This window comes from Cygnus atratus, chromosome 28 (assembly GCF_013377495.2).
Source record: "Cygnus atratus isolate AKBS03 ecotype Queensland, Australia chromosome 28, CAtr_DNAZoo_HiC_assembly, whole genome shotgun sequence".
Taxonomy (NCBI): Eukaryota; Metazoa; Chordata; class Aves; order Anseriformes; family Anatidae; genus Cygnus; species Cygnus atratus.
Window position 1 is genome coordinate 502,919 of NC_066389.1, and position 19,792 is coordinate 522,710.

Below are 19,792 nucleotides of genomic sequence, written 5' to 3' on the forward strand. Positions count from 1 at the left end.
GGCTGGCTCCAAGGAGGCCGATAATCCCCCGGCAGCGTGGGAAATGCCAAGGAGCTCACTCCCTGCCAATTCCTCCCCGCGCCAGGGGAAATCGCTCCTCTGGATGCCAACAGCATCTTCAGCCTCGCGGCTGAGCACCAGCGTGGCCAGCGGGGACTCAGCGGGCTCCTGGGGGGCTCGGCTCCCCCTGCTGCTCCCCGCTGAGCCAAACAATTTGGGCTGGGGGCTGCTGCTAAGCTCCTGCTCTTAAAATAGCAGCGGGCTGAGCTCGCCCTTTGCCACGCCACCCCCGGGCATGGATAAATGTCAGCCTGGGGTGCCTGGTGACACCAGTGACATGGATGGCCTGAGCCCCCGCTTGGGTGCAAACAGGGGGGGCTTCACTTCTGGTGCCACGAGGATCTGGGTCGGCGCCTCCCCAGCATGTCCCGGGGGCCGTGGAGCAGTGGCACCCACTCTGTGTGTGCCCAGCAGTGCCACCGAGCCCCAGAGGGTACCAGGCTGGGGACCGGGGCCCCCAAGCCCCCCCTGCCCACCCCAGCGGTGCCAGCACACACACAGGGGGTGCCTGGCGGGGTGGGACACAGTGTCCCTGTGCTGCCAGCCGGGGTGTCCGCTTGCACGTGGGGGCGGCGGGCAGCCAGGACAATGCGGGACCCCCTGCTCGCAGACCTGCCGCTGCTTTTTATAACTGCCCCAGCTGTCCTGCAGGAGCCCAAATAAGGCCGCGGCCGCCCGGACCCCCCCACGCCAGACAATGGGTCCCGAGCAGAGACTTTTTGGGAGCGTGGGGAGGCGGCTCGGCCCAAGAAAGGCAAAGCCCCCGCGCCCAGCGGGCAGGGGCGCGCTGATAAACCGGGCGGCGGGGCGGCGGGCAGCAGTGCCACCCCGCCTGCCCCCTGCCCGCCCCGCTGCCCGCTGCAGCTCCCCTGAGCCCCGCCAACGATGGAGGCCATCAAGAAGAAGATGCAGATGCTGAAGCTGGACAAGGAGAACGCCCTGGATCGGGCGGAGCAGGCGGAGGCCGAGCAGAAGCAGGCGGAGGAGCGGAGCAAGCAGGTAGGACGGGTGGCAGGAGCACGGGGAGGGGTGTGGGTGATGGTTGTCCCCGAGCTGCACCACGGAGCCCTGCCGGACCCATCACAGCGTGGGAAGGGGGCCCAGGGTGCAAGAGATGCTCCGCAGAGCTGAGCCATCCAGGCTGGGGCTTTGCGGGCAAACCCAGAGCGACAAAAACCCCACGGCAGAGGTCAGGGGCATGACGTGGGGCAGTGCTGCTCATGGCAGCCCCGTCGTGGGCTGCCCACGGCTCAGCCCCCACCAGTTTGGGTGGTGTCGGGTGGTGTGGGGCCGGGAGGGAGCCTGTGGGGCAGAGCTGGTCTGGGAGGAGAGAGGGAAGTCTCTCCCATGGGGTGGGAGCTGGTACCCTGCGGGGGTCCCGGGGGTGTCCGCCTGGGGTGACGGCCACTGCCCTTCCAGCTGGAGGATGAGCTGGCCGCCATGCAGAAGAAGCTGAAGGGGACGGAGGACGAGCTGGACAAGTACTCCGAGGCCCTGAAAGACGCCCAGGAGAAGCTGGAGCTGGCGGAGAAGAAGGCAGCGGATGTACGTATGGGGGGCAGGGGGCAGAGCGGGGAGCTCTGACGGCAGCCTCCCCGCAGAGCTTGGCCATCCCCGCAGCCCTGGGGACGGAGGACAGTCCCCGAAGCGGGGCAGGGGGCCGGGGCAGAGCCACAGGGAGCTGGGAGGAAGCTGGCAAGGGGCTGGCGGCCGCGAGCAGCCCCTGGAGCGCGGGGTCAGTGCCCGGCCCCGCAGAGCTCTGAGTCACGGCTGCCGGTGGAGGAGCCAAACTCCAAAGAAGGATGGAGCCGCTCGTCACCCCCGGGGGCAGGCGGGGGCCGCGTGGGCAGCGCGACAACTGCACAGTCCTGCTATTGTTGGCCGCCCTTTCCAGGAAAACAATGGCGCGAGTGGTGCAGGGTTTTGCCGCCCGGCCGCTCTCCTGGCAGCCACGTGGCGCAATGTCCCCGTTTGTCACCTGCGGGGATGGGGTGGCCAGAGGGGCTGGCACCCTCCGGCACCCGGGGGGTCGAGCACTCGCAGGCTCCCCGCTGGGAAGACGCAGATCTCGTGCAGCGCAACGGTGAAAACCCCAAGCCACGGTGCCTGGGCTTGCTTTGCTGGGCTGTCCCGGATCCAGTTATCGTAACCAGGACCCCCGAGCCCTCCCCGAGCCCCCAGGTGGTTCGACAGCCCCGTGGCTTTGCTGTCCCAGCTCGGGAAGGCGCTGAGCTGGAGCTCTGCACACCGGGCACAGCGCTGCCTGCGCTCACTGGGAGCCCTGTCCCTCCTTGCACCCTTCGACCTTCCCTCCGCCGCCCTCCCACACCCTCGCGCCCTCTCCCTGAAGCTTTCCTGCCCCTCTCCATCACTGCAGCACTGAGGACCACGTCCCTGCTCGCTTTGCATCCCGTTCGTCCCCGTCCTGGCTGCCCTGTGGCCCGTCGGAGCAGAGCGGGGACTGCGGCCGCGAGCGCTGGCCGTGCCAAGCTCCCTGGGGAACGGACGCTGCCAGCCGCAGGCAGCGCTCGCACGTGGGCGCAGGGTCAGGCCCTTTCGCTCGCCAGCTCGTCCCAGGGGGCCGTGTCCAGGCGCTCGGCCGGCCAAGCGCGTGCAGGGCACACGCGAGCCCTCCAAACGTGCCCCTGGGACTTGGAAGAGGTGGCGGAGACGGCCCCGTGTCCCCGCATCCCCACCAGCCTCCAGCGCTCCTTCCCCCTCCATCTGCTGCGAGCGCAGCCCCAGGGCCCGGCCGTGTTTTTATCGAGCATTTTGTGCACTAACCCCAAACCAGAGGGTTTTAGCCCGGGCTGACGCCGTCGCAACGCCGGATTTTGGCGCACAGCGGGGCAGGAGCGAGGCAGCAGCACAGAAGGCACGGAAGGGAGCAAGAAAAGTTCTTATTTCGGCCTGTTTTTGAGGTGACGCTCGGCCCCGTCGGCAGCGTTTGGGGGTTCGGAGCCAGGCACCCGGGACGACCCCGAGGACGGGAAGCCGGTGACCGGCAGCGTGGCGGGGAGGGGGGCCGCGGGGTGAGCTCAGCCCCTGGGAATGCGCAGCCGCCGGCCCGGCCGTGCCCGTATAAGGCCCGCGGGGCTGTGGGACGGCCCGGCCCCGGTGCTCAGCTCCCCGGTGCTCAGCCGTGGGACACCGGGGGCTGTGGGGGCCGTGTGGGGCAGGGCAGGGGCTGGGGGGCACAGGCCCCGTGTTCCCAGTCCTGCGTGGGGCCGGCCCCGGTGTCCCCAGGCTGCTGCGGGGCAGGGCCCGGAGCACCGAGGCCGGTGTGGGCCCTGCCGGTGCCCCCGGTACCGTGCGTGGCAGGGCCCGGTGTCCCCGGTTCCCCTTGGGACAGGGCCGGGTCCCGCAGGGGGCCGTGCCCGGTGGCCCCGCTCCTTGGGGGGGGGCGTGCCTTGGTCCCCCGTGGGCTGTCCCTGGTGTCCCCGGTACCCCGTGGGGCACGTCCTGGGTCTGTAGGGGGCTGTGCCCGGTGCCACCGGTACCCTGGGGGCTGTCCCCGGCATTCCTGCTCCCGGTGGGGCAGGTCCTGCTCCCGGTGCCCCGCTCCCAGTGAGGCAGGGCCCAGTCCCGGGGCCCCTCTTCCCAGTGCCCCTGGCTCCCGGTGGGGGCCGTGCCCGGTGCCCCGACTCCCTGTGGGGCCGGTCCCGGTTCTGTAGGGGGCCATGCCCGATGCCCACACTCCCAGTGCTCCCGGTCCTGGTGCCCCAGGTCCCGGTGGGGCAGGTCCTGGTCCCGGTGGGGCCAGTCCCGGTCCCGTAGGGGGCCATGCCCGGTGCTCCCGGTGCCCCCAGTCCCGGTGGGGCAGATCCCAGTCCCGGTGCTCCCGGTCCCGTAGGGGCCGATGCCCGATGCCCACACCCCCGGTACCCCCGGTCCCGGTGCCCCAGGTCCCGGTGGGGCCGGTCCCGGTCCCGTAGGGGGCCATGCCCGGTGCTCCCGGTCCCGCTGGGGCAGATCCCAGTCCCGGTGGTGCCCCTGGTCCCGGTGGGGGCCGTGCCCGATGCCCCCCCTCCCGGTGCCCCCGGTGCCGGTGGGGCCGCGCCCGGTGGCTGCTCCCGGTCGCCACGGCAACACCGGGGGGGGAAGGGGGGACGCGGGGGGGGGGCGGGGCGGGGCGTGCCGTGCCGCATCCGGACCGGGGCGGTGGGGGTGCGGGGCGGAAGTGACGTCACGGCCGGTCGGCGGGGCCGGGGCGGCGGGTTCCGGTATCGCAGGGCGGGGCGGGCGCGGCGGCAGCGGCCGGGACCATGGCGGGGGCCACCACGATCGAGGCGGTGAAGCGCAAGATCCAGGTGCTGCAGCAGCAGGCGGACGACGCCGAGGAGCGGGCGGACCGCCTGCAGCGGGAGGTGGAGGCCGAGCGCCGCAACCGGGAGCAGGTACCGGGACCGGCACCGAACCGGACCGGACCGGACCGGGGGGGGGCGGCGTGGGCCGGGCCCCGGGAGCTGCCCGCGGCCCGGCCCGGGGTGGGGGGCGGCGGTGGGAGCCCCCTCCCGGTGCCCCCGGTGCTGCCGGGCTCCGGGGGCTCGGTACCGGGAGCGCCACCGGTGCCGTGCTCCGCTGCCCCGGGGCTCCCGTTGGGTTCCCGGTGCTGGGGGGGCGGTGGGGTTCGGCCGCCGGCCTCGCTTGGGGGGGGCGGGGGGCTTGGCCCCGGTGCGGGGGGAGCCGCGGGGTCCCCTCCCCGGTACCGGGACGCGGGGGGAGCCGGAGCCGGCTCCCGGTGTGCGGGGAGGGAGCGGCCCGGCCATCTTGTGGCGGCCCCGGCGGTGCCGTGGGAGCGGGGCAGGGCTCGGCGGGGCGCTCCCGGGCACCGAACGGGGCTGGGGGGGGGAGGGCACGGGGCGGCCCCCCCCACCCCCACCCCCCCCGGTCGTGCCCCGGTGCCGCGGGGTCCGAGCAGCGCTGGGGGCACCGCGGGAGGCGGCCGGGGCGGCACCGCGTGTGCCAATTCTGCCCGTTCTGCCCCGAAGCTGCGGCTTTTCCGCCCCGAGGGCCGAATCCTGCCGTCCCCGGGGAGCAGCTCGGTGCCGCCTGGCCCCGAGCGGGGCTGGGGGCGAGGTGCGGGAGCGGCGCCGTGCGGGGAGACGGGGCCACTCCCAGGCCCCGGCCGGGCTCTTTCTTTGCAGCCACATAAGGAATTCTCCCGCAGTAGCGGAGTTGTCATGGGAACCCGCGTGCTTCCACCCCGCCTGCCCGAGCCTCGCCGCACCGGAGCGAATCCCCGCTCCCGGCCTCGCAGTCGCCGCAGGGTCTGGGGCCTGGCCCCCGGGTCCCGAGGGATTTCCCTGCTCCGATCTCCGTGGGCTCGGGAAGCGGCGCTGAGCCTCGCGCTGGCTCTCTGCAGCTCCCTGGCTCGGGGCTCCCTTCCCGGAGGAAGGAGGAGCGGGAAGGCGCTGGTGGGCAGCGGGGCTGCCTGGGAGCGTCGCTGCCGCGTGCAGGGAAGGAAGGCGGAAAGGAAGGATCAGGCCCTTGGCAGCCCCCTGAGCAGGGCAGAGGCAGTTCTTGGCAGCAGGGGATTTTCTTGGGTGGGTTTCGCGCTGCCCGCAGGAAGCCGGGGCTGGGCAGCGAGGTTCAGGAGGGCAGGAAGCAGAGGGCTGGTGTGTCTCCGTCCCCCGGGGGAAGGAGGAGGCTCAGCGGCCTGACAGCTCGCTGCCTCTTTAGGAGGCCAAATGCGTGTGTGTGCCAGGCAGCCTCCTTCCCAGTTCTGCTCAACGTATCGTTTCGTTCCTCTTCGAGCAGACCACTTCCTCCTCCGGAGGAACGTGCTGGCTGCTCGGCGGGGCCCGGCCGCCCCTGTGGCAGCCTGCCGGCTTCTCTGAGCGTCGCGGTGCCGCTGGCTTCCGCAGGGAAGGGCAGGGCGCCGCCACCCAGCCCCTCCGAAAGCAGCTCGGGGTTCCTGCGTTGGCTGCGGGAAAGAGCTCGGCAGCCTCTCCCGAGCCCGAGCGTGGTTTGTGTCAGGCCCCGTTCCAACACTGGCCTCTTTCACACGCTGCTCCTCCTTCCTTGGGCATCGGCGGGCTCGCTTCGAGGCAGCGTGTCCTCGCAGGCAGCTTTGTCGCAAGCGGCTGGGATATTTCATACGTGCCCGGCATGTGCCTGCGCGCTGGCCTCTGTGGCGGATCACCGTGCTTCTCTGAGGTGGCCGCAGCGCTCTCCACCTCTGCAGCAGTGTGGAAATCTTGCTGGAGGCAATGCCGGCTTCTTCTGGGCTGGCCGAGACGAGGTGTCGGTGTCCCCAGGGCTTCTCGGTGTCCGCTCGGGGCTCGCCACAGACCGAGCCTCAGACGCCTTGTGGCTGGTGGCGATGGAGCTGCAGCAGGCCTGGCTGGGGGCGCGCGACGCCTTCAACGTCACGGGTTCGTTAAACCCTCGCTCCTTCCCGTGGTCACGCCGCTGGCAGCCGCGCAGAGCCCGCGGGCTCTCGGCAGCTCGCGACTCCAGAAATGAGGTGGCCAAGCAGCGGCCTCTCGGGGCTGCCGGAGGCTTTGGCTCTTGCTGTGGGTGGATCACGGAGCGCGGCTGGCTCCTCGCAGTCTGAGCCCCACCGGAGCTGCCGGCGCTGCAGCTATCGGCTGAGCCCGCTGCGGAGCCCGGTCCAGCGCCGGGCAGACCCCTGAGCCCTGTTGGTCAGCTCAGGTCGCTGATGAGAGGGCTTGTTCCAAGCAACATTCCCGTCCAGATCACACGCGTAAACTGACTTGGTGCTAAATAGTAGCTGTCAGAGGGCGCTGGGGTGGTGGATGAATGGGACTGATTGATGGCCCGGCAGGATTAGAGCAGCTGCGGAGAAGACACATTAGTGTAAGTCATCTACTTAGTGCTTATGGCTTCAGCTGTCACCTCAGCTCGAGCTGACAGGCGAGAAACCTGCGTGGTGACTGCTGCGCAGCCAAACCCGTGCTAAATGTTGCAAGGCTCAACTTGCAGGCGTCTGGGAGCGCAGGCCTTGGTGTAAAAAATTGGGCAAAGCCCCTCGGCTTCGGTTCGCTTTCCTGCGCGCCGCCGCTGACCTGCGGGCAGAGCTCGGCTGCCCTGCACCGGCTGCTGAACCTGCTGCGGGCTGAGTCACCCCTTCCGCTCCCCCCAGGCTGAGGCAGAAGTGGCATCTCTGAATCGCCGCATCCAGCTGGTAGAGGAGGAGTTAGACCGGGCCCAGGAGCGCCTTGCCACGGCTCTGCAGAAGCTGGAGGAGGCGGAGAAGGCTGCAGATGAAAGTGAAAGGTGAGCAAGGGCTGCTGCCGCTCTCGCTCTGAGTCCCAGGCATGTTCCCGACGGAGGGCCAGGTGCCGGCCACCTCCTGGGCTTCTTGGAGGGTGGGAAGCGGCCGCCACATCAAGGCAGGGCGTGGGAGCCAGTGCCTGCTTATGCAGAGCCGCTCAAACAGTGCTGCTGCCCTCGGGAATATCGCGGAGCCTGAGGCTAAGGGCGAGTAGTGCTGCCTGCTGCTGTGCAACCCCCCTCCGGGGGAGGAGGAAGCAGGGTCTGGGAAGCCCTGGGTTGGTGAAGGGCGCTGCTGGGGCTCGGGGCTTCTTCCTGCTGCGCCCTCCCGCCTGGCAGGGAGCTCCCGACCTGGGAATGTGATTTAGAGGGGAGCGGTCCCATCAGAGCACTTCCAGTTGGCCGTTGCGCTGCGCAGCCTGACCCAGCTGACGTCCTGCCATAAGGACTTGGCTCCTGCTGCCTTTCGGCCTGGAAAGTGCTTGGCTCGCCCGTGCGGAGTCCCTGCGACATCCTGACTTGTTCTCGGCGGCAAAGTTTCTCGTGGTCCAGGAGCCCAATGAGCTGCTGGAGTAATGCTCCGAGGAGCAGTTAGCTCTGAGCAGGCGAGGCTGCTGCGTTTGCCTCAGCCCAGCAGCGCCTGCTTTCTGCGCTGTCCTCTGCGCCCGGAGCCGTGCTGGCTTGTGTGGGACCGTTTCATACGTCACCCCTTGCTGTGCTTTTTTTTTGGGGCAGAGGCATGAAAGTCATCGAAAACAGAGCTCTGAAGGATGAGGAGAAAATGGAGCTGCAGGAGATCCAGCTCAAGGAAGCCAAGCACATCGCGGAGGAGGCGGACAGGAAGTACGAGGAGGTGAGGCTCAGATGCTCTCGCGCGGCCGCCCCTGGCCGGGAGCGGTGGCTCCTCTTCCTGCAGACAGGGCTTTTCTCAGCAGACGTGGCGCGGGGAGATCCCGGCTCTCTGAGCTTCATCGCCGTTTCCCCAGCCAGAGGAACTCTGGCAGCAGCAGTAACTCCTGCAGGCGTTCCCTTCCGTGCCTCGCACGACCTACCAGTGTAAAATCTTCCTTGCTGTGACCTCTGATTCTCCCCCCCCCCCGCCCCAGGTTGCCCGGAAATTGGTGATCATAGAAGGAGATCTGGAGCGCACTGAGGAGAGAGCTGAGCTTGCAGAGTCGTGAGTAATCTGCTCACGTGTGACTGGCATGTCTACCTTCGCATGGGAACTAACACTAACAGCATTTCTAACCTTGTTACACAAGGCCTGAAGTACAGGGTGGGTTTAGAGCTGCCGATGAAAGAGCTGGGAGCGTGCTCCTGCTCTGAGCAGGATTAGATCCACCGGGGATGTGAGTTTGTGTCCCCCACAATCAGCATGGTGTGCCGCGCAGCCGAGTTGTTCCGCCCCCTTGCATGGAGCGGCTCCCTAGGTGGCGAGGTCAGAGAATCCTCCCCCGCTTGGTTTTCCCCAGCACTGCTCCGTACGTCTGGTCACTGGCTCCCTGCACACCGCTACGGGGCACACGAGCGCACGGTGCTTGTCCTAAAAGGGCCGAGGCCTCCCATGAAGCAGCACGCAGGATGTCCAAGAGCAGAGCTGGGGCCGGGGCTGCTCTGTGGCCTCGAGTTATTTTCAGCAACCACTGCAGACGTGAGCGCTGCTGCTCAGCAAGCTAAACAACTTCTGCTTGGAGCAGAGACACCGGCCGTGTGGTTTGGGCTCCTTTCACGTGTCTGGATGCTTGAGCAGGTCCTCGAGGAGCTGGTCAGGGCCTTTCTGTACTGTGGGCCTTGTCTAACAAAGCTAGCATGCGTGCAGCTGTAGCACTGTGCTTCCTGCCCAGACGTGCATGTCATGACCATGACTTCTTTGTGTTTTTCCCCTGCCCCCTTTTTTGCTCTGCGGTATTGTGTTATCGGTGCTCCTTTTGACCCTTATCCCCACCTGGCTTGTGCCATCATGCGACCGTCACTAACAGTCGTGTCCGGGAGCTGCAGGAGCAGATCAGAGTGATGGACCAGAACTTGAAGTGTCTGTCTGTTGCCGAAGAAAAGGTACTAACCGTTCCCTTCTCGACCCATTAAACCAGAACTCTTGTGGTCTTCTTGCTACGCTCCTTCCCTCCGCTTCGTTGCGTCTTTCTCTCCTGGAATGTTCTGTCCTCTCTGCCCACGAGCACTCCTGTCTGAGTGGCGGCAGCCGTCCGTCTGTCCGCCAGAACAGCTTCCCTCCTTACAGCAAACCAGATGTGCGGCTGCTATGTGAAGGTGCCAGGTCTGGCAGGAGTCTGTGTCCACGTCTCAGCCGCTCAGCCCGGTGCCCTGTGCGCGTGCTGGCGGAATATCTAAAAAATGACCTTGGAGGCCTTGGAAGGGAGCTTGCTTTCTGCAGAAGTGCTTCAAAGCAGGGTCCCATCCAGTCTGATCACAGACAGTCTCCTAAAGAACTCCCTGGTCTCCCCTGCACATGGATTCACTTCTCATCTCTCCTGTCTTTCCCTCCCACTTCTTTTCCTTTTTTCTCCCCTCTTTCTTTACAAAACCCCACAGTAAATGTTCCGAGCTGGAGGAGGAGCTGAAGAATGTCACCAACAATCTCAAGTCTCTTGAGGCTCAGGCTGAGAAGGTAGGGCTGCTTTTCAAAGGGCCAGAAACATTTCTGTTTTGCTAGAAGGGGGTGTGACAGCGGAGCACCCACTGGGATGGAAATAGTGGAACTTTGCAGCCCTAAGCAGCAAGGAGAGCTAACGGATCTCAGCGCAGGGCTGATGCTGCCTGTAGGAGCTGGGAGTGCGGGAAGCCTGCCGGCCCTTCCCTGCCTTGGGGCAGACTCGAGCAGCCGAGATGTTTATGCTGCTGGGATGAGAATTTTTCTGTGCCCGAGTTTCTGTGTTATGTGCGTGGTGTGGGACTTGCTGTCTGACCCGGTCCTCCTCGAGCAGGGTAGGGGTGTGAATAAATTGGAAGTCTGTGGGCACGTGCACCGCAGCGAGGAGTTTAAGCCTCCTCTTGTAGCCCTGGCTCTCTGGAGTGGGAGATGCATGGGGCTGCTGCAGGTTGCTGACACCTCTCCTTTTCCACAGTACTCTCAAAAAGAGGATAAATACGAAGAAGAGATCAAGATCCTGACTGATAAACTCAAAGAGGTGAGTGACTGTGTCGGGATGGCCTCAGTTTGATTGGTGGGAGCACCCTCAGGCTGTTGCTTCTGTGGCCCCTTGTACCCCCAAGCTGTTGCTGACCGACTCGCTCCTGTCTGGCAGGCGGAGACCCGTGCTGAATTCGCCGAGCGGTCTGTGGCCAAGCTGGAGAAGACCATCGATGATTTGGAAGGTACGTGCTGGGGATGGGGAGCCAAAGACTTTGTGGTGATGAGCTGGGGAAGGAGAGCTCCTCAGTACTGGGAGCAAAGCCTGGCTCAGCCTCTGGGGTGAGGCTGGTGCCTCTTAGGTTCTGGGGCTGTGCCCTGTGTATCTGCTGGAAACAATTCCCTGGCCGTGCTGCGGCAGGCCTCAAGCTTTTGATCCGAGCACCTTGCCCTGTCTGACTGATAGGACAGATAGCGCGGCTGCTAGCATTGGTCGTGGTGTCCTCGGGAGCATAACTGGATTCCTGTGCTCCAGCTTAACCCAACTTGAGGAGTGGCGTAGGAAAAAAAAAAAAAAAACACCATGAACTCCACAGGAATTGGTTGCGATTACATACCTGTGTGTGGAATCCCATGCACGTGGCCGTCAGCAGACAGCGTTACTGCAGTCGGTGGGTCATGAACCAGCCCTGGGAAGACTCAGACTCCCCAGCATCGGTTCAAGATAAAGTCACCAGAAGTCCCACCCGTGCAGTGTGGTGGTCGGCCTGGGCCGAGGCCGGGCTCCCCTCCTCCTCCTGGTTTCACAGAACTTCAGGAGCACTCCTGAGGCTTGCCGTTGCAGAGTCCTAACTCTCCCCGAGTCACGGAAGGAGAAGGTTCCACGTGCCTGCCTTAGCTCTGGGGCTGTGGCTGGATTCTTCCAGAGATAGCTGTGGCTAGAGCGGCTGCGCTGGCACGCCAGTGCTCTTACAGGCCTCCTGCCCCAACCACAGCATGTGCCTTAGTGGTCGTTCAGTGCCAGGTCTTGGAGATTCAAAGCCACATCCTACAGTCTGGAGTCACTCAGGAGTTTTATCTAGAAATAGCAGTGGTGTCAGCTGAGCCGTTCCAGAACTGCAGCCAAGCAGCAATCTGAGCCACCTCATGATCCGGGAGAACCGCAAAAGCTCCGAGTCCCTGCGTGCTGCCCCTGAAACGCGTTGATGGGGAGAGTTGGCTCCAGTCTCTGGCCTTGCTGTGGAAGTGACCTAGTTTATGACAACTGACAAAGTTCTCTGGGCTCCGCGAAGCAGTTAACAACATTACCAGCTGTATCGCAGCCTAGGCAGCCAGTGCTGGGAGGAGCCCGTGCCAGCGCTGTGCAATGCTAAAGGAGTCCATCAGTGCAAGTTTCAAGGCTGCCTCCTCCACGGGAAGGTGGGTGATTGCCAGTCTGCTCCATTATCTGATGGAGAACGCAGGTGTGGCCCGTCTGCTCGGCGTATCCTGCTGAGCTGTGTACGCACATAATGGGAATTCCCTCTGATGCTCAGGACTATTACTTAACTGACTTCTCCCAAACAGGTTTTTATATTGAAACCGAAGGTGAGAACAAAGCGCTTCCATTGATCCGTGCCTGCCTTAGGTGTTGCAATCGCCTCCCCAAGTGGAGTTGCCCTCCCTGGTACTCCTTCCGCCCATGGTTCTTGCTAAGCTAGCCGGCAGCTTCTTCTCACAAGCTGGTGGGGTTGGAGCTCTTGGCTCTGCTCCCCTCGGAGCTGGCTTGGAGTCCTGCAGGGCCCTTGCTGGTCAGGCTGCCCTCGGGCTGTCTGAAACCTCCCATCCATCGCTCAGGAGCGACCGGAGTCCAGCAGTCGTGGTGGCTCCACATCTGACTTCATTTTCTTCTGTTCACAAATCCCACACTGCTTTTCCTGCCCCAGGGTGTTGGAAGAACTCCTCTGCCTTCCCTCATTGTTTCCCTTTTGTTCTCCTCCTAAACCTCTTCTAGATGAGCTCTATGCCCAGAAACTGAAGTACAAAGCAATTAGTGAGGAACTGGACCACGCCCTGAATGACATGACTTCCATGTAAATATGAGCTGGCTGGTGTTTGCCTCTCGCTTCAGCAGGCTAGACCGCCGGAGCTTGCTTGGTTTGCTGTGATTTTCATAGCCGGAGAATCAATGGCACTGTGTTGTCTAGGTTACTTCTACAGATCTCTGCCTCTCGGATTGAGGCTTCCCTGCAGCATGCTGTGTTCTAACTCCAGGGCCTTGTGAGCTGCATGTGTAACACCAAGTGCTGTGCTGGCCTGGCAGAGTTCGGACCTGAACTCCAGTGCAATTCCCAGCCCCGCTGGGAAGGGCTTAATGTGCCTTCGTTGCCTGCTGGAGCCACTGGGCCACGGTCTCGGGATTCTTCCCGGGAGAGGCTGTGGGCAGTGCTCAAGCAGATGCCTCAGGAATTGCCCTAACAGGCTTGAGATGGGCTGGATCGTGAAGTGATCTGTGGAAGTAGCTGACCTCGTGTTCCTGCAACTTTGCTACTTGGCTTCTTGTTGAGACTGGCGGTGGGTTCTGCTAACAGCTGCTCTGCACAGTCCTTACCACTAACCCAGGAGAGGCCAGGTACTTGCGCTGCAGAGAAGAGCCTTAACGCTAGCGTTCGAAAGCTCCCTGAGCAAAGTTTGCCGTGCACAAACACTCACGTTTCTCTTAAAACTAGTGTCTCCTTCTGTTTCACACAGATAAGTCTTGCGATTCCAAACTCCACTTTGGATTTGCCTCTCTGCTTGGTGGCTTGTTCTGCATCTGCACCCTGCACTCGTGCTCTCCTCATCTCACTCTGAATTCCAGTACCTTTTTCCAGTTACTGTGCACAGGGCATCCCTGGGAATGAGTGCTGTACAGACTCTGAAGCTTGACAGCAGCAGCAGCCCCCAGTTATGCTGCACTTGCTCCTAAACAAAGCTCCCTCTGTTTGACCCGATGTGCCAGACACTGCCGTGCTCTGAGGGGCTGCCCTTTTCAATGTCTGGGTGTAGCTGGGAGTATGTTGTTCTCATCTGCATATCTTGTGTAGAGCTATAAAGCTCCTTTTGTATTTCTCTTGCCTCTTGCTTGAGCATGATGTCACCTTTTTTAAGGAAAAACAACTCTTGTATAAACTGAATGGAACCGCTGGTGCTGTTGAGAAATGGGTTTCTAGTGACCACTTGCTGCTTTAGAGTAACTGTTGCGATGTTGCCTTCAAACCAGTGTAACCTTACCCGCGCTGGTGGAATACACAGACTTCATTAACGCACTAGATTTTTCCCTTTGGGTGTCTTATTGGCTCACAGACGTGCATCGCAGCCCTGCAAACGCTGCCTCGGTGCACGGCACGCTCTGTAGGTTCGGGTAGGCTGCTGGGGTTTGTAGCCAGAGGTCCTCACGCTGTCTGCTTCAGGAAAATGTTCCTCACCTGCCTGCTCTGGCATTCACTGGCGCTGGTTGCCAAACGCTGGCTTGCAGCGGGAAGTCGCCGCACCCGATAGTCACTGAGGTCGCTGACAAGTTGTGAAAGCTAATAAATATTGCATAACTCTGGCTGGTTTCCAGCTGGGCAGGGCTGGGTGGGTGCTGTGCCTGCAGGGGGGATGGATGGCTCCTTGCTTCAGGAAGGAGAAGCGCAGGGCTGAGGGCAGCAGGGCCAGGGCATCCACGCACAGCAGCGCTCCAGCTCCCTGCGTGGGGCTGAGGGTCGTAGGATCCTCCTGGGAGCGTGGCCTGCAGCGCTACACGGAGCTCTGCGGCTGGCAGCAAGCACCTGGCACGCGCCACTGCTGGTTGCTCGGGTACCGTAAGCACTGATCAGCCTCGTAACCGTGCTGCCTTACGGTGGCTTGTCCGATACTTCTTCCCTCCTGGGTCGGTTTGTCTGCCACAGTGCCCGAAGAGCCCTTCAGGAATCGAGTTTTGGTGAAATGGGACACCTCCCGTGGTTTCCTGAACCTCAGGTTTGTGTGCACTCCGCTCTCTGCACAAGTGGCACTGGCAGCGAGCGCAGCCTGGACGTGCCGAGCTGCCCCAGCCTGTTCTCACTCTGTCTTCTGCGTCGGGGCTGTCCCCTCTCTGCTGGTCTGGGCAGGGAAGGAGGGAGCACTTGCAAGGAATTCCCAAGAGAATAGCTTGGAAAGGGCTGGCAGACGGTGCTCTGGCTCTTCAGGGTAATAGCTCTGTGCCCCCAAAGCAGGAATCCTCTCAGTAACCAAACCTGCAGCTGAATTTGAGGATGGGGGCTGCGTCCTGTGGGAGGGGCGGGGGTATCTCTCAGTTGTCTGGGCGAGGGGAGGCCTCCAGCCTGGCGTTCTCCTGTTGGCTCTTACCAAGCGGGAGGCAACATCACGCTCCCTGCCCTTGTGAAATGGCCTCTCTCCTCGCGGGGTGGTCTCGTCGGCTCGGGGCCGAGCGGGGCGGGTGGCCTCCCCGTTGCATGGCGGTGTCGCAAGCGACGTTCTCGAGGGCTGGGCTTTGGCAGGCCCTTGTCCTGCTCGTCCCGGTGGAACTCCACGCTGGCTGGATGGGTGGTGGGTGATGCAACTTCTGCCCTGGGAGGTTTTGTGAGGCTTCTGGTCTGACTGGATTGCTAGGCTTGTGCAGGCTGGTTACCACGAGCCGAGCTGTTAACCCAGGGGAGCTGTGAGTTCAGATAAGCTGACCAGGAGGCACAGGTCTCGGAGTTCCCCGTGGCCTGTAAGGCTGCCCTGCAGGCTGGGCGGGCAAGGGAGCAGGCCAGATGCTGCAGCTAGCCCCAGCAGCCCTGAGCAAGTGCTCCGTGTCGAGAAGCCATTCCCGAGGTCTTGGGAAGGTCACGCTAATTACCCCAGTCAGTCTGCTCCCTTGTGAGTGGATCGTCAGGTCCCTGTCCGCAGGCAGGAATGCTTGCTTGAAGGCTGGGAGCTGTTGCACCAGCCTAGAGCTGCTCGTACTTCTCTTGGTGGCAGATCCCTCCCATCCTCTGCTCTTCCAAAGACCTGGGACCAGCCCACGTCACCTGGCGCTGGAGGCTGCCATCAGGGTGCCCAGCCTATCTGCTCCGAGCAGGGTCCCTAGCACTAGTAGCCCACGTGCAAGGCAGGCTCCGGTGTAGGCTGGCACCGAGTGTGCTTGTCTGCTGCACCACAACTTCCCTCTACTTGTAGTCAAATTGCAATGGGGCAGAAATTGTCAGCTGCTCTGGTTGTTCCTTGGTGGCTTTAAAGAAGGGACAGTCGGCATTACCAGCTCCTGTCCTGCAGCGAGGTGTCACTAGGGCAGGTGCTGAGGGCTGAGAGGAGCTGGGTGAAGGTGAAATTCCCTCTCGTGTGTGGCTGTCATGCTGGAGGGACTGAGCTAGGTCTCTGGGGCAGGGGGCTGTGCTTCGGCTGCTCCATGTGAACACTTGAGTGTCCTGAACCTTATGTAGCCAGGTCTTGCTCAAGAGCAATTATTCCTTGGACAAAAGTAGTGAAGAATAGTGTAGACCCCCTTCAGAGGGTGTCATAGATTCCTGGGGATCTTAGACCTTTGTAGTAGTACCAAAAGGATTTGAGAAGAAGCTTAAGGCCAGCAAGAGTTGCCGTGCTGTAGATACTAACTCATCAGGCAACGGCAGCACGCTGTGCATATTGCTTCAGTTTGTGGTGATTGTTTCTACCAGGCTGGAAGCCCCTGTATAAGGATTTTTCACTGCACGGAATTCCCCCAAATGCAGGAATGGGAATTGTCAGGCTGGGAGGATGCTGCCCGTGTAGACAGACAAAAACAGATGCTCAGTAGGTTCTCTGTTGTGGCTGATGGGCTGCAGGGCAGTGGCTGAGAGGTGACCCGAGCTGGGAGAGGATCAGACTAGTACTCCCTTTCCTTAGATACTGTCTCCAGTCCTTGTTTAGATGTGGTGGGTTGTTAGCGTGGCACAGTCGTGTCCTCTGGGTTAGGTAAGATGCTGTCATTCTCAATTCTGCTGTCCTTAGATGCCTGTGTCCCTGTCCAGCTGCCTAAAACCCTCAGTCCTACTGCTGTGCCTACTACTGGGCGGTGTGACGCACCCTGGAAGGTGCTTCTTAGTTCAGCTGCTGTAGGACTTCTTTCTGCAGGGTACTCCGCAGGCTTAAAGCACATCTCAGGTCTCTCTCCTTACCTGGGTACGGTGCAGCCGAGCCTGCAGGCTCCTCTTCTGGTGTTCTTCTCTTCGTTTGCCTTCGCAAGCCCTTGGCAGCACTTCCATTTCTGCCCACACTTGGCTTCCACTGTGATCTTCTGAGCTGAAAAGCAAGTTAGAGTAACACAAACCTTTGTTCTTCCCAGCTTCATCTGTGTAATAGCCTAGACTTGATCTTCAGAGGCACGTGCTATGGAGACAGGTTATTTGATGTGCTCATCTTGGTACTCTACTAACCTTCCCTTTCTCTCTTTTTCTCTCTTCCTCTTGTTTCCCCTAATCCTGTTGCTGCTGCAGAGCGCCTGTACAGCCAGCTTGAGAAAAACCGCCTGCTCTCTAACGAGCTGAAGCTAACGCTGCATGATCTGTGTGACTGAGAAGGGGGCCCACTAATGCCATTAAACAAGCTTATTGCGACCACCAGTGCTGTGGACCACAGTGAAATCTGATCTCTCTTAAGACTGGCAGACTTGCAAATTTTATGCAATTGCTGCTGTTGAATGGGGCAGTTGAATTCATCCTCTAACTTATTTTAAGAGCTCTTTTTATAAAAGGTAACCTGTGTTATTGGTGAAGAAACCCTCAGACTTCGCGGTTCTTTGAGCGGTCTCGCCTGGCTCCTCCATGGAACCAGAACTGCTGCACCCACCAAGAGAGGAGTGGGGTGAAGTTAGGCTTGTCTGCTAGAAGATACCTGTCAAGTGCTATGGCTTAATTTACTGTTAGCTGAATGACTATAGGATTTCCTGCTGCATGGAATGATGGCTTCTAACAATAAATGACTGACCTTGTGGTCTAAGACACTGCACACCTGTAGTACTTTCATATATAGCTGAGTCCTGACCTAGATAGAAGGCTTTGGGGGAAGTAGTTGTGCCCAGGGCCTGATCCCAGTGCAGTTGTGGAGTCTCAGGACAGGTTGGGAAAGCTCAGGGACATTTTGAAACCAAGTCCCTGTATCCATGACATGAAGCTGTCTCTTGAGTGCCTGCAGGGAGTCGTTAAACTCTGCAGTTGCTAGTGCCTTAGGAGGAATGCTTCTTGCTGTGTGTGCAGTGCGCTCTTTCTGACCTTGGGTTGCTGCAGCCCCTCGGCAGTCCCCTTGGGAGCGGGGAGGTGGGGAGCAGCTTTGAGAAACTGCCTGTGCCTAAAGGACATCTTTCTACAGCCTGTCTGTCCAGTGTCCCGGCGTGTGGATTTCTTCAGTGGCAAGGGTGGGCTCACCTATGGAGTAAAGCCTACCTAGAGTGCTAGTTGCTGATCTGAGCTCTCCTGGCTTAAGGAACATGTGAGAACCGACTGTGCAAGCTGCCTGTAGTTCTGGGCAGAGTTGTAGCACCTTTGCTCCTACTTGCTCACTGCCTGCTGTTCCCTGAAAACAGCCTCTGCCCCACTGTCCTTGGTTGTCTGCTCCCTGCTGCTAGGTAGTTACGGTCTTGGTGACCAGCTTGGCATCACTATCCTGTGCTGGGGGGAAGGGGGGCACAATCAATTGGAATTCCAGGGGTTGATTTTCTAAGTGTTTAATCTTCGAGTTGCTCTTGGGTGGCTTGCTGGGCCACTGGGGACTGCTGTCTGAAAGTGTTGAAGCCCTGGCGAAAGCTAGCTACGATCTGAGGCACCTGCATGCAAAATACTGCCTAGAGCACTAGCTAAAAGTACCTCCTGACTGTGCCAATTTGGAGCACCAGCAGCACGAGAGACGAGGGCTACAAATGAGCCAGGTAACTTCAGAGCTTCTAGCTGCAGCCAGCCAGGCACCCACGGTCTGAGAACTCGCTACGGCAGCGTGCTGGGAAGGGGCTAGTGCAAGCTTTCTTTGGCGAAGGTTTCTCGGTTGTCTTAAGCTGACTTGTAACTCTAACTCTTGCTTCTTGCCAGATAAACTGAAATCCACCAAAGAGGAGCATCTCTGCACGCAAAGAATGCTGGACCAGACCCTGCTAGACCTGAATGAAATGTAATGGATCCCTGCCACTGCCTCCGCCACACGATGCCATGGGGGGCCAGCCCAGCTGCTGCTGACCTCTAACCCTTGGGGACCAGGGTTTACTTTCTGTTGCCAACTTGACCAAACACAAATCTGCTATTTCACCTCAGGGTTAAAGGTCATCAGGTTGGGCAGAGCTTCAAACAGCATTATTAAGGGAAATAAACAATGCAATAATGTTTGGGGAGCATGTTTGAGATGTATACATTTTGTAACTACCTTTTTTTGTAGCAACCATTGTAAACATTCCAAATAACTGAGGCTGGTGAGCAACACTTCAAAAGCTCTTGGCTTTAAACTTTGATATTAACCTTCTGTTAATTAGCTCTGGGCCCCTCTGCTTTGGCAGGGGAGGAAGATGGGTGTGATGGTTCCTGGCTGTGGGCCGCTGACTAGGAGAGTAGGGCTAGGAATGGAGGCCTGTTGGGAAAACTTCCGCTCCAGGAGCTGTTTGCCAAAAGAGCAGTTCAGTTTTCAGCTTTAAGGTAACTCTGTCGTGGAGAAGCAACTTGAGCAAAAGCAGACTTTTTTTTTTTTTAAAGCCAAGCCTATTATCTGAACAATTGAACCTTCGCAGGGGTTGTTTCCCTTCCATCCCCCCAGTGTTGGCCACTTCCTTTCCCAGTAGGCTTAGAGAAGCCACGGCCCCGCTAACACATTGCTACACAGGGGTTGAATTTGCCTTCACTAAGTGCTGATGCACCAAGCTTTATCACTCATCGCTGGGTTAAACTTAACAGCTTAAGTACAAAAGTCTTGTTTTCTTTGAAAAGTTCTGCCTATCCTGGGGGGGGGGAAGCCGAGGCCTTCCCTCTCCTGGCCAGGAGTGCTCTTAATGTCTTAATAAGGTACAAGCCATCTTGCTGTGCAGTGTTGATGTAGTTTTTGTGAGGCGTGAGTGTGGAGATGTCGAGCTCGCGGTGTGTAGCTTGTGGTTCGAGCATGCTGCTTGGTTGTAGCAGTTCTAGGGGCCAATCTGGAGAAAAGAACCATATCAAGTGTTTTGATACTAAATTGAGAAATTGTATTACTGTCTTTTGAAATAAAAACCAATCCCTCCACGCTGCTGTCCCCTTGCAGTGCTTTAGTGGGTGAAGGGGGGGGGGGCGGAGGGGGCGGCGCCATTTTTTACCTCAGGGCGGGGGGGGGCGGGGAGTGGCAGCGCCAGTGCGCGTGCGCAACGCTCCGGCGGCGAGGTGGGCGGGAAGCCCCTGCGCATGCGCGGAGCGGAGGCGTGCCGGAAGGCGGGAA

General features: G+C 60.8%; 1 protein-coding gene across 23 annotated transcripts; it reads left to right on the plus strand.

Annotated features, from left to right (window-relative positions):
- Positions 1-945: 945 nt before the first annotated feature.
- Positions 946-19,602, plus strand: TPM3 (tropomyosin 3). Of its 23 annotated transcripts, XM_050715869.1 has the most exons (11): positions 946-1,059; positions 1,480-1,605; positions 7,169-7,302; positions 8,035-8,152; positions 8,406-8,476; positions 9,850-9,925; positions 10,383-10,445; positions 10,563-10,632; positions 12,381-12,459; positions 14,299-14,368; positions 17,720-17,812. In XM_050715869.1, the coding sequence occupies exons 1-11, from the start codon at positions 946-948 to the stop codon at positions 17,795-17,797; spliced, it is 999 nt and encodes a 332-aa protein (XP_050571826.1). In that variant the 3' UTR covers positions 17,798-17,812. The 23 variants fall into 23 exon arrangements, with proteins under 23 accessions (XP_050571826.1, XP_050571829.1, XP_035423200.1 ...); XM_050715872.1 differs by lacking the exons at positions 14,299-14,368; positions 17,720-17,812 and adding an exon at positions 16,849-17,359; XM_050715871.1 differs by lacking the exons at positions 946-1,059; positions 1,480-1,605; positions 9,850-9,925 and adding exons at positions 4,239-4,457; positions 9,279-9,354 and having other exon boundaries at positions 17,720-17,834.
- Positions 19,603-19,792: the final 190 nt, after the last annotated feature.